The 12,895-nt window shown below is 41.4% G+C and overlaps 1 protein-coding gene across 1 annotated transcript; it reads left to right on the top strand.

Annotated features, from left to right (window-relative positions):
- The first annotated feature begins 3,826 nt into the window (after window positions 1–3,826).
- On the top strand, window positions 3,827–6,489 carry LOC119466696 (X antigen family member 5-like). Its single transcript, XM_037734595.1, has 3 exons — window positions 3,827–3,898; window positions 4,389–4,491; window positions 6,376–6,489. The coding sequence occupies exons 1-3, from the start codon at window positions 3,827–3,829 to the stop codon at window positions 6,477–6,479; spliced, it is 279 nt and encodes a 92-aa protein (XP_037590523.1). The 3' UTR covers window positions 6,480–6,489.
- Window positions 6,490–12,895: the final 6,406 nt, after the last annotated feature.

Genomic DNA, 12,895 nt, shown 5'->3' on the forward strand with positions numbered 1-12,895 from the left:
CTTCCTTGCTCCTCAGCTTGCAGGTGGCCTATTGTGGGACTTCACTGTGTGACTGCACGAGTCAATACTCCTTAATATACTCTGCTTCACACATACATCTATTCTATTAGTTCTGTCCTTCTACAGATCACTAACTAATACAATATGCAACACTACCATCCAGCCATCTGATGGCATGACATTGACCGTTTGCTAATTAGTTGCTCACAGAAAGTCTCAGTCCAGAAACCACTATCTCCCATTCTATGAGCACTTCTGATTGTACTATATTAAAAACTGCAGTTAATAAGAAACAAAAGAAAGTAAACTTTGATAATGATAGTGTCATTTCCAAGGAAGAATAAAAAGATAAAAGGTAAATTAAATAACAGATTATGATTACTACTGCTGTCACTCCTTTAAAAAAACAATTTGAAACACCACAATTCCTACTCAAGTTGCTTTTGAGAGAAAGACAGAGAGAGACTGAGCAACCTCTCTTTTCCAACTCAAGATGTTTCTCTAAAAGAATCCCAGCTGCATGGAATATGTAAGAGTCAGTTCAACAACATGCCCCAATTTATTTATAAAAGGCTACATTCTAATCATGACCCCTTTCCTATCCTTTGCTTCCATATACTATTTCCCACATTAAACCGCCAAGTAATACAGAAGTAATAAGAAGAGGAATCATGCGCACAGTTTACTGCCTACATTAAGGAGAGTTGATACGCCACTGGCTTCATCAACATAAGTTTACTAACACAGGAATCTCTTGCCCAGGAAAATAGTAGTTGAAAAGAACTTTACTGTTCATTTCAGCAACTGCCTGAGAGATCCATCAACACTTCAGTAAAAAGTGTCAAATGACATTTTTCAATCCCAAACTCATTGAACTGTTGCCTAAAAATCTTCGTCTTCTTGGCGCTACCAATCCTAAATCATGATGATCCCTACGTAACTCTAACCAAATCAGTCCCCAACTTTAAAAGACCCACTTTACACCAGATTTCAAAATCAGAACAAATATACCTAAATCCCTTCTACCTCTGACATGCTAGTGCCTCTGTCGCAGTAGTGCTTTCCCTTATGGCATTATGCAAATGATGTCAGCCCTGTCTTACAAACAAGCTACTTGACTGCTATTTGGGGAGTACAGTATATGATGCACGTAGTCACCACTACTGTGCATCATGTCATAATAGACTGAGCCTAGATCCTATCATCAATATCAATGGATTTTCCTGAACCATAATACACGGTCTGACTTGCTTATGGGTATATTCAGGAAAATCAGTTACCAGTCCAGAGATTTAAATGTGCAATAACACAACCTAAAAAAAAAATATAGTAAGTGCGAATATATTAAGTCTCCACATGAGTTTAATCCATTACATTCATTAGAAGCATGGCAGAAAACTGAGACCCAGAGAAAAAAAGTGATTAATCAAAGCATGTATAAAAATTGGCCAAGGTATGAGGATAACTTGAGCCCAGGAATTGGAGACCAGCATGGCAACAGAGTGAAACCAGGCTCTAACAAGTAAATTAATTGCCCACGTGTGGTGTTCACACCTGTAGTACCACCCACTTGAGAGGCTGCAGAGAGGATGTTTGAGCCCAGGAGATCGAGACTTTAGTGAGGTAAGGTCATCCAACTGCTGTCCAGCTTGGGTGACAAAGCCACACCCTGTCTGAAAAAAAAATCATTTATAAATAAAAATACAAAAATAGTTTGTTTCTCTCACAACAGGTCTTTCTGAGACACATCCTCCATTAAGAGTGACATGGGACAGTGTGTTCCCAACGTTTCTCAATGCATGAGACTGTTTGGGCAAAGAAAAACGAAAGCTCTCTTAAGTCCCCTTTTTCCCACTACAAACACCCTGTGGATGCGGGTCTGAGAACAGCAGGAAGACCATGGTTGGCCCTACAAGGTCTAGAATCAATGGGCAGGCCCTTTGCTACACAAGTTCCTACTGCACATGCACCTGGTGTCTGCCTTCTGTTCCTGCCGTGCTGGGGAAAGAAATGTTCTGACTTCTCTCTTGCCAATTACGACACAGCACGTAGGTCCACAGATCAGTCCCCCCAGAAGTTGAAGTGTCAGTGAGTGTGAGGGAAAGCGCAAGGGCTTCTCGTTGATTGGGCCACTGGTCCATGGCCTCATGGAGGCCGTCAACCTGCTAGTAAAAAAAGGCAGTGACACCGCCATGGCCTTGCTGTTGTGGGGTCCCGGGCAGAGGAGGAAGGAGGGACATAGTAGGGAGGAAGGAGGGACATAGTGGGAAGGAAGGAGGGACATAGCGGGGACGAGGGTCAGATGAGCATGGAATGAGTTGAAGGGTAACGTTATTTGAGGTATTCAGTCTCAGAGGCATAAAAAAACATACAGAGAGGATGTATTCCAAAGTTCTTAGTGGGGACCTTGGAAGAGGCAGAGGACATGGCGGGGCGGGACAAGGATGGGGAGTGCAGCCCTTAAGGCAAGAGGGAACTTCACTGCGCATGCTCCTTCGGGACCCACTTCACTGCGCAAGTTCACTGTGCCATTGGCGCTCACGTAGTGAATGCAGCGGAGCTGTGCGCGTGCAGCTCCAGTCCCTGAGTTCTGGATTCTTTCTCTTCTACTGATAAGAAACTGGTAGGTCTACAGGCCAATTCACCTGGGAGCTGTAGTGTGAGTCAGGGTGAGGAGCAGACAGCGGGCTTCCGGAGGAGACTCGACAGCAAGATCTCTGAGGGAGAAGGGCTTTGCGGTTGTAGTCCGTCTCTGTGACCCCGCGGCTATGGGCCTTCTTGTCTTGTGGGAGTCAGAATGAAGGAAGGAGGGCCTCGGAGTCGGGGAAGGGCGGGTTAGGTGAAGCTGAGGGGATACTGTAGTGCTGTTTGTGGTATCGGAGTTCCAGAAACGCCTAGAACCCCCAAAAGAGGACTGTTTCCAGACTCCTCAAGGGGAATCAGGGCTGAGATGGCGTGGGAGGTAAGGAAGGGGCCTGGAAAGTGGGAACACTCCAGGCTAGTGACTGGGGCCCCAAGGTTTGTATAGCACCCCACAGAGGTGCCCACCTGGTAAGGACCGTCTAGCGCTGTGTGGCAATTTCGCATCTCCATTTTGGAAGTTTGAATGTGTGAGCAGGGCTCTCCATTCCAACAAAACTTGATTTTGCGGGGGAAATGGGCCTAGCAAATGCGCATGCTCCTTTGGTGCCAAAGGACAAAAGCCGTGGGTACTTTAATTCTCAAACTGTGTTTTCATAAATATCTCATGGTGGAGAGTCCAGTTGTGAAATCATGCCTCATAGGAAGTAACAGTGTGTCTCTGGCCATAAGCCCTAAGGTATTGCTCAGCTAGCTTGAGGAACTTAAGTGGCTGTGCAAGTATTTGATTCAGAATGCATACACACTTATACATGCCCTCTGACTTACTTTTCAATGTATTACCAAAGTTTTAAAAATTGCAAGTTAACATTCGGCCATGGAAAGTGCTCAAATATAGTATACTCTCACATGCATTTTTCCAATCACAGTATTCTGGGTTTTTTTGTTTGGTTGGTTGGTTTGCTTTTTAAGGAGTATTGCTCTTGTTCCCTGCCGTGCTGGAGTGCCATGGTGCGATCTTGGCTGGCCGCAACCTTCACCTCCCGGGTTCAAGCAATTCTCCTGCCTCAGCCTCTGGAGTAGCTGGGATTACAGGCCACTGACACCACAGCCTGGCTAAGTTTTTTTGTTTTTAGTAGAGACGGGCTTTCACCATATTGGCCAGGCTGGCCTCGAACTCTGACTCCAGGTGATCCATCAGTCTCGGCCTCCCAATGTACACACTATTCCATTTGCAGAGTGAAATATGGAGTGGCGAGGAAGACGATATAGACCAAGACGATGTTTACAACTTGCTCAACTAATTGGGCATATCCCTGTGAGTGACTCAATGTTTGATGTTTTCTACTAGCAGAAATTTCTTTTTGTGGTAGTGTTGTTGAACTAGTATAGATACACCGATGAAGGTATCCCATGTTGATAAAAAATGATCAATGCATCTCATGAAGGAGCGTAACCCAAGAGGGCTGTATACTGGTTTTGCCTGGATGTGAGAACTTGCTTTTCCCAGATTTGACTGATGATTTCCTCCTCATGCTTTTTCATAGCAGCTTATACACATCCAACCCAATGTAAATTAAATGGCTATCCAAGCTGTTGATGATAACGGTATTAGAGTAGAAAACCGAAGAGTAACTTTATGAAGAATAAATATGTGGATTAGTGTTGGGGTAGTGTTGAAGCATGTCTTTAAACATGCATATGATCAGATGTATCTGTGTCATCTGTATATTCATATTATTGACATGCAATGATATGAAATTTTTTTATCTGCACACACACACACACACACACACCCCTTGTCCCAGGAGCCCAGTGTGCTAGAGCCTCAACAAGAAGAAACACCAGCTGAAAGTCGGGATCCTACACCTGATCAGAAGAGAGAAGATCAGGGTGCAGCTCAGATTGAAGGTGCTGTGAAGGGAAAGAAACAATGTCTATGGGGGGTGGAGGCCTATGTGTGCATCATGACTTATGCCATGACCAATAACAGAAGGAAAGAAAACATTAGGAAAGGATCTCAAACTTTTGCTGAGAGTGGGCTAGAAATGTGATGGGTATAGTTTGCAGCTTCCTGCAGTCCCTGTATATGATGAATCTTCTCTCTTTCTTTGAGATGCATTTTGTATGCCTGAAAATACACTCCTTCCCAAATCAGATGAAACTGTTTAATTCGTTGTATAAAAGTGTACATTATTTCAGTCTTTTAATTTGATCTTCTTAGGATGTTGCAGTGTGATCTTCTCAGCCATGGTGTGCACAGTGTTTTAAGCACCCTTTAATAGCATGTGGAGTGCCCAGTCACCCTACCTTATAACACCCTGAATAAAGCTCATTTGCAAAAGGATTTTAGCCTCATTTTATAAATAAGAAAACTGAGGCCAGGTGCAGTGGCTCACGCCTGTAATCCCAGCACTTTGGAAGGCTGAGGCAGGCAGATAACCTGAGGTCAGGAACCTGAGACCAGCCTGGCCAATATGGAAAAGCCCTGTTTCTACTAAGAATACAAAAATTAGCTGGGCAAGGTGGTGTACCCCTGTAATTCTAGCTACTAAGCAGGCTGAGACAGGAGAATCAATTGAGCCTGTGGGCAGAGGTTGCAGTGAGCCAAAACTGTACCACTGCACTTTCAGCTGGGTGCCAGAGAGAGAATCCATTTCAAAAAATGCATAAATAAATATATTAAAAATAAATAAGAAAACTGAGGCTCTGAGATTCAGACTTACCAAGAACACTTGACTCACGGAGGAGGAATTCATATTTTTCTTCCAAAGTTTACATTCTGCCTATCATCTATGTTAGAAAATATGAATGATTTTGCTTAAAAATACTTAATACTTAAAAGTGTCTGTACCGTAAGGTAATTCAGTATTAGCTCAGGACAAAAACGCAGTTCAGTGAAGCAGGGTAGCAACTCCAGAAAAGAGCTCAATGAATGACAGCCACTGATTGGTATTTTTGACAGTATGTTTGGTAAAAGCTGGATCATTTAGGACACTGGCATACAGGTAACTATATTAGTACGATTTTGAAGGGGCTTTTAAAAGTTGTTTAAATATTTTTATAATTAGAAATCTCAAAGAACGAATGATAAAATTATCATGAAACAGAAATTGTTTCCTCAATGATAGCATTTTTGAACTAAGCATAGACAGAATTTGGGCCATAGATTATTTTAGCAATTCACTGTTAAGGGGCTTCCAGAATATGATAGTCATCAATGCCCATTAACTTCTTTGCACTTCATTTCTTGTACTCTCACTGGAAGACAGTGACTTTGCTGTTATGTAGCATGCTTTTTTTCTTAATGACCATATAGAAAGTCATATATAAGAGCTTTAGAGCTAAGCATTAGTTTAATTAAGTTTAACCCCAACATTTTCAAGGTACCTCAACAGGTGATGAGAGTCAGGATTGTAAGATTTGTCATAGGCCCACCAATACATTGATGTACTCCTTCAGAAAATTACATTTAAGTTTTGATTAAAATGCTATCCGTGGGCAGTCTTCAGATGTCCTAGGTAGCTGAGATACTTCAGATTTCCTAGGTAGCTGTGTGTTGATAATACACAATGGTAAAGTATGGGAAATGTAGGTGTGGTGTGATTTATCCTCACATTGTCATTTAAGATAAGATACCATAATACAGGAAGACAAAGGCGGGGCATCTTTGCATTGCATTTATTACCACAGTAGCCTACAGGCTTTCATTGTATAACACTGAGGAAAAGAATATGATCATTTCTTTATCATTCTTGTTTAACTGCTCCTGTTGATATCTTTTGTATTTTTTAGTGCCTGACCTGGAAGCTGATCTCCAGGATCTGTCTCAGTCAAAGACTGGGATTGAATGCGGAGATGGTCCTGATGTCCAGAGGAAGATTCTGCCAAAACCATAGCAATTTAAAATGCCAGAAGGAGGTATGTTATCCATTAAGATTCAAAATTACGTGTTTTCTGTATTCCACAATATTATACTTTTGATAATAAAAAGAGAGAACATTACTGCCCCTTGAAAAACAGAGTTCAAATGCAGACTTTCTTTGGAAGGTTGTTCAGACCCCAGAAGCCTGACTGCAAAACTGAAACACTATCAGGTACAGACAAAAATTGGGTCAAAGCCATATTGAATCATCAAAGAGGAAAGCATTTTCTTCTAGTACAGCCAAGAGCTAACAATTTTCAGATTGTTTTCTAATTCCTCCTTTTTACAAATATATAGTACATTTGTAATCCCACTTTGTATGAAATATACTGATCCCTGAAGGATACTAGTAGCAGCTCTAACATACTTTGTGAGATTTTGGCAAATCACATAAATCCTACACCCATTTTTGCTTTTATTGAAAGTATTGAATGCAGATAGATTAAAATCAAATAAATTAAAATCCATTTCAGTGCTGATTTGTGAATGCTCTGGTTCTATTGAAGAGAATAAAAAGATTTTCTGATTTTCATGATTTGTTTATCATAACAATCAGCTTAAGTCCAATTATAGTATCTGTGTTGAGATTTTGTTGCTCCTAAGATAATGAGCGGGTACTCTGCTTGATGTTTGTTTCCCTGTATGAAGACCTTCACAAGTGTTCTTGGTTCCTGTCAAATTCTGAATTCTCTCAGGCTTTGAAACAATGATTGCATTTTTTTTTCCAGAGGGAGTCTCGCTCTGTCTCCCTGGCAGGATTGCAGTGATCTAATCTCTGTTCACTGTGACTTCTGCCTCCAGGTTTAAGCGATTCTCATGCATCAGCCTCCTGTGTAGCTGGGATTACAGGTGTATTCCACCATGCCCTACTAATTTTTGTAGTTTTATAGAGACGGGTTTCACCATGTTGGTCAGGTGGGTCTCAAGCTCCTGACCTCAGGTGATCCACCCACCTCAGCCTCCCAAAGTACTGGGATTACAGGTGTGAGCCACCTCCCTGGCCAGACCCAATGATTGCATTTTACATTCTTCCAGCAGTCAAGCCTTTAATGACTGAATAATAAAATGGAAAGAGACAGTCAGGTTTTTGTGGCCCATGAAATAGGGAGTATGCATGTAGCTCAGTGATGCTCAAGCTGGTTGTAAGATGCCTGTGCTAAGCATGCTTCCTGTCCTCCTGTCAGTTTTCATGAGCTACTGTGTGTAATTAGAGTGAAGACACATATGGTAGAATCACCTCTAACCATATCAGAGGTTCTATATTACAGATTTCTGCCTCTGCTAAAGAACTCCATTAGACTATTTACATTTAAAATACTTTGTAGATGATTTCCAGGAGCCTATTGAACAAGTCTCAATTGTATTCTTAGGACAGTTGTAACACTAAATGCATATCGTATTAAAATAGATAGATAGAAAATTACAGGACACAAGAAAATAACACTAAGAAATAAAAAATATTAAAAGGGTCAAAGAATAAACCTAAGGGAAAAGGAAACAGGCAGTAAATGAAAGGTACAAATCATTAACAAAAGGAAAACTAATTCAAAAGTAATTAATGTAGATTGGTTTTTTTGGGAAATAGCTAGGAAGAGAGTATCCAGTACTTTAAACGATCTTGAAGAAAATGGAAAAGGCATCACAGAGAATATGAATAAGCCACAGGTATTGAATGTAGGGCATAATTGAAAGAGCGTGCATTCTTGAACACTAGTATTTTCATGGTGTAGATGAAATAGTTGATACTCTAGGAACACCTACATTATTTAATATACCCCTGCAATAGCTGAATATCTGAACATAGAAAGACTGTGGAAGATCTTGTGAAATTTGCCAGTTGTCCCTCAAAAACAGTTACTTTTAGAAGGAAATATTTAGCTTTTGCAGATGTCTTACTCTCTGTTTTCATTTTCCTCTCCATGTCTTTCTTTTTGCCACACTGTTCATGATGTATATAATTTTCACATTTTAATATCAATCATGATAGTGATACCTTAACACTTACATGACAATTTAATTGATTATACTAATGGGAATACTTTCTGGTGAAAAATATGTCATCATTCAGATTGACATGAGGACTATAGGTGAAAACTAGATGCAAAAGTTTACTGCGTGTTAAAACAAAAGATCGAAGGGCAAACTAGTCCAAAGCAATATGATTGCACTTGTGCACAACAGAGAAAAAACAAATGCAATACTGTCCTTTCTATTCATTTCACTTATGTATCTCCTAATGTGATATTAACTGTTTTCTCAAAACATAGTTTTCAGACCATTTGCAGGAGTCTAGTGGACATCCTGAACATAGTTTCAAGCCAAAACATTAAATTATACATTTTCACAATTTCCTTCTGTAGCTTAGGTATTTTTGTGTTCTGGTTGTATATGAGTAAAACTCTATACATGTTTGCTATCTACTTTAAGCCACTTTTAATAGGTTCACTTGATTTAATGTGTTCTGACCTCGGACTGTCTTTTGGTTTCCTTCTAGCACTAAAGGCAGGGTGTGTTTAAAAATGTTGCTAATGTATATGCTTGGAATTGTGTCTTCAAAGTCTCTACAGAGGTCTAGTTGAATGTTAGCTGTAGGGTGACACTTAGGTTTCTGGTTATAGTCCAGTTTATAAAACTACAACTTTGGTGTTCTTTGCATACCTTTAATTTCATCTGAATACAGTTCTGCTAGTAATGTTCCCTCCTGTTATGTTTCTATTGCAGGGGAAGTGTAACCACAGGTTGAAATGAAAAGAAAGTGAAAGAATGTAAACTGAATTTATCTGAGATATTTGACTTTTAAAAAATCTCAATAAAGTTTTCCAGTTTTCGCCAAAGAAGTATTGCACATCTTTTGTTCATTTATTTTCACATATTAGATGCTATTAGAAATTTTGGCTGGGTGCACTGGCTCATGCCTGTAATCCCAGTACATTAGATGCTGAGGCAGGAGGACTGCTTGAGCTTGGGAGACTGACACATGCCTGGACAACATAGCAAAACCCCCTGTCTACAAAAATAAATGAATGAATGCACGAATGTGTGCATGTATTTTTGTAGATGTGGTCCCAGCTACTCTGGAGGCTGAGGTAGGAGGATTCCTTGAGCCTAGGAGGTTGAGGATGCAGGAAGTCATGTTCACGTCACTGCAACTCCAGCCTGGGTGAATGAGACTCTGTCTGAATGAAAAATAGTATCATTTTTGCAACTTTGCATTCTGATTGAGCTGGTATGTACTTGTGTGATACTGTGAAATATATATTTGGTGCTGGACTCTGCTTACTGTCATATAACTCATACAATTTTTAGAATCTCCACATAGTAATGTCTTTTTGTATGCTAGTGAGTTGACTGATGGCTGGGAGCTCCTATGTAGCTCTAGGATAAGGGATTAGAGCGTAAGCACTTTCAGCCCCATCCCCAACTTTCAGGACAGGGAGAGGGGCTGAGGTTAATCTCATTGCCAATGGCAGGCCTACAGTTTAATCAATCACGCCTATATAATGAAAACTTCCATCAAAGCCCAAAAGGACAGGGTTCAGAGAGCTTCTGCCTAGCTGAACACATGGAGGGTAGCATGCCCGTAGAGGCCATGGAATCCCTCTGCCTCTTCCTTCCTTCCTGTACATATCTCTTACATGCAGATGCAGATGCAGATGCATCTGCATCCTTTCTTAGGATATTCCATTTGTCACGAAATAGGTGAGCATTCCCTAGCTATAGAGCTGAATGAAAGAACTAGTGCCTAGGTAGAAAGAAGGGGAAAGTAACCAGCGCACCTTACTGAAGCAAAATTACTTGGATTCCACCTACACTGTCTCCTTACAGGCTATGGCTTGACACAGCTGTGGGATTCCATCCTGCCTCTCTCACACTGGCCTTGAGATAGTGGGTAAGATACTTATATCCTGGAGGACTGTTTCCCCATTTCTAAAGTAGAAATTAGAATATTTACACTAAATACTTACTGTGAAGAATAAATGAAATAACATAGGTAGCAGGCATTACACTGCAGATAAATTTACTTATCATTCCTTAATCCCTTTAACATTTCAAGTATTTTCATTCCATTCCATTTTTCTTTGCAACTGCATCTCTCATATGTGATAACTGCTTTGGGTTTTCAAGCAGGAATATCAATCTACCTTTTAAAAAGGATTTGACTTCAGAAATTTATTTGATTTAAATATGTAAATTAAATCAGTGTAGCTGGTATCAGACATGGCATGGATTCTGAAGTTGATTTGTAAATAACCGAGGTGTGACAAGGCCAACCCTATGTCAGTAGTATGTGCGGAAAACTAGCTTGCTGTGTGTTATGCCATGAGGAATAAGTCTATTCTGTTCAGGCAACACCACACAATTCAATATCACAGTGTGCCAAGAGCTCATGCAGTGCCTAAACAGTCCTGTGGTGGCTAATAGGGCCACAAGGATTACCAGTGCAGCTGTTTTTTCGGCTTGTCATATATTTATAAATTTGCTGGGTAAGAAGTCTGAGCCCAGATGGATTGAAGTGGTTGATCACTTGCAGATGCAACAAAGCCAAGATCAGCATCATGTCAGTTGTGTGTCCCTAGACCAACAGTACAACATTGAATCGGAGATACTCAATCACAGTACAGATGGTGGATCTCTCTGCCTGTTGGGATCCCACAGTCTTACTCCATGGCCAATTTTAAAATCACACTGAATCCTGAACCTAAGATTATATTTGACCAAGCTGCAACTATGGGACAGCAGCCATGACCAAGCTCCTGAACATCCCACACACAACACCTAGGGATGTTATCCATGCTTGTGAAGAGGAGGAACTGGTGTCAATGACTACCCTGAACTGACCTCCTTTTGACAGTTCCCTGAACCAAAGATGCAAATCAATTGTTTGGACTGGACGAGGAACCCTAAAGGGAAAGGTCCCTCAGTAGGAGGCCACACTGGGGGCCTTGGCCAGCTTCTGCCTGAGGACTGTGTGTCATGCTGGGGGTGCCCTAACAAGGGTAAACTCTTGGTGTCCAGGGGTAACACCTGTGTCCTCTGGGATTGTTCTTACATATACATCCTGACTAACCTATCAGTGCCTCATCCCTGGAAAGCATTCACATCAGCTTCAGTTTCCTGGCCAGACTTGTGCTGATCCTGAGTTATGCTAAGCTTGGGCTGGATAAAAATGGTTAATACAGAATCTTAGTTAGGAAGTCACTGGCCTTCGTCAGATAGACCTTCATCATTAATAGGATTTGTCTAAGATGGCCATGATGGGAAATCTGATGTGTCAACTTTGCTAGGCCATGATGCATGAGAAACGTTCACTTTGACCATAGTACATGTCTTGTGAACTGTTTTCTTCACATGAGAACTAGCATTTAAATCAGCAAGCTTTGGGTAAACCTATTTGCCCTCCCCAATGTGGGTGGGCTTCATCCAGTCCCTTGAAGGCCTTCAGAGAAGAAGACTGGGGTCCTCCTCAAGATGAAGACATTCTTCCTATACACTGCCCTTGGATTTGAGATCTCATATCACCTCTTCCCAGGGTCTCCAGCCTCATATCCTGCTCTCTGAGATATTGACTTGCTAGTCACAACACTTCCATGATGTAGGTCTTCAAACTCAATCTCTCAGTCTCTCCACCCACACACACACACGTGCCCATGCGCGCGCGCGCACACACACACACACACACACACACACACACACACACAGAAACCCTATCGAATAGGCTACTTACATCCGGGACCCTTAAAGGGCATAACTGAGATCAGTAATGCAGATTGCTCTCACTCTGCTGCATGGCTTCTGAAGCAGAGGCCTGTGGCCTTCCCCTCACATCCACTGACATCCACGTTGCTTATCACTGTAACTCAGTGTTTTGCCATCTAACAATGTAGAGACCACTACAGTTCTACATGTGTTCCCTGCCCTCTTTCTGTATGTGAGGTTCTCTGTTCCATCCTGAGGACACAGAGATCTACTGGGTATTTTTTTCAACCTTCCAGGAAGGACCTGGGAACCTGTTGAGGGAGATACACCTGCAACAGCAGGAACAGCAATGGGCACAGCCAGTGTGTTCACCAACTCATGAGAGATCACGCTACCAACATCTACCACTTAAGTTTCCCCGTCAACTAACAGCTTATCCTGGAAGTGAGCACGTTCGTAGGTCACTTGGATTCCCCTTATTCTATTTTCCCCAGGAATGCACAGATACAAAGGAAACTGATAGTGGAATGTTGTGATGGAATGGAATCCAAGAGTGAAATGCCCTGCAGTGATATAATTTCTGAAGAAGTCAGTAAGTTTTATCAGTTACCAGATGAAGCAACATACAGGCCTCCCTCTGTCTACATGTATGGAAAATCCAGTTTATTGAAGAACTGTAAAATGACGTTGCCT

The sequence above is a fragment of the Cebus imitator genome, unplaced genomic scaffold (genome assembly GCF_001604975.1).
Source record: "Cebus imitator isolate Cc_AM_T3 unplaced genomic scaffold, Cebus_imitator-1.0 Scaffold640, whole genome shotgun sequence".
NCBI lineage: Eukaryota > Metazoa > Chordata > Mammalia > Primates > Cebidae > Cebus > Cebus imitator.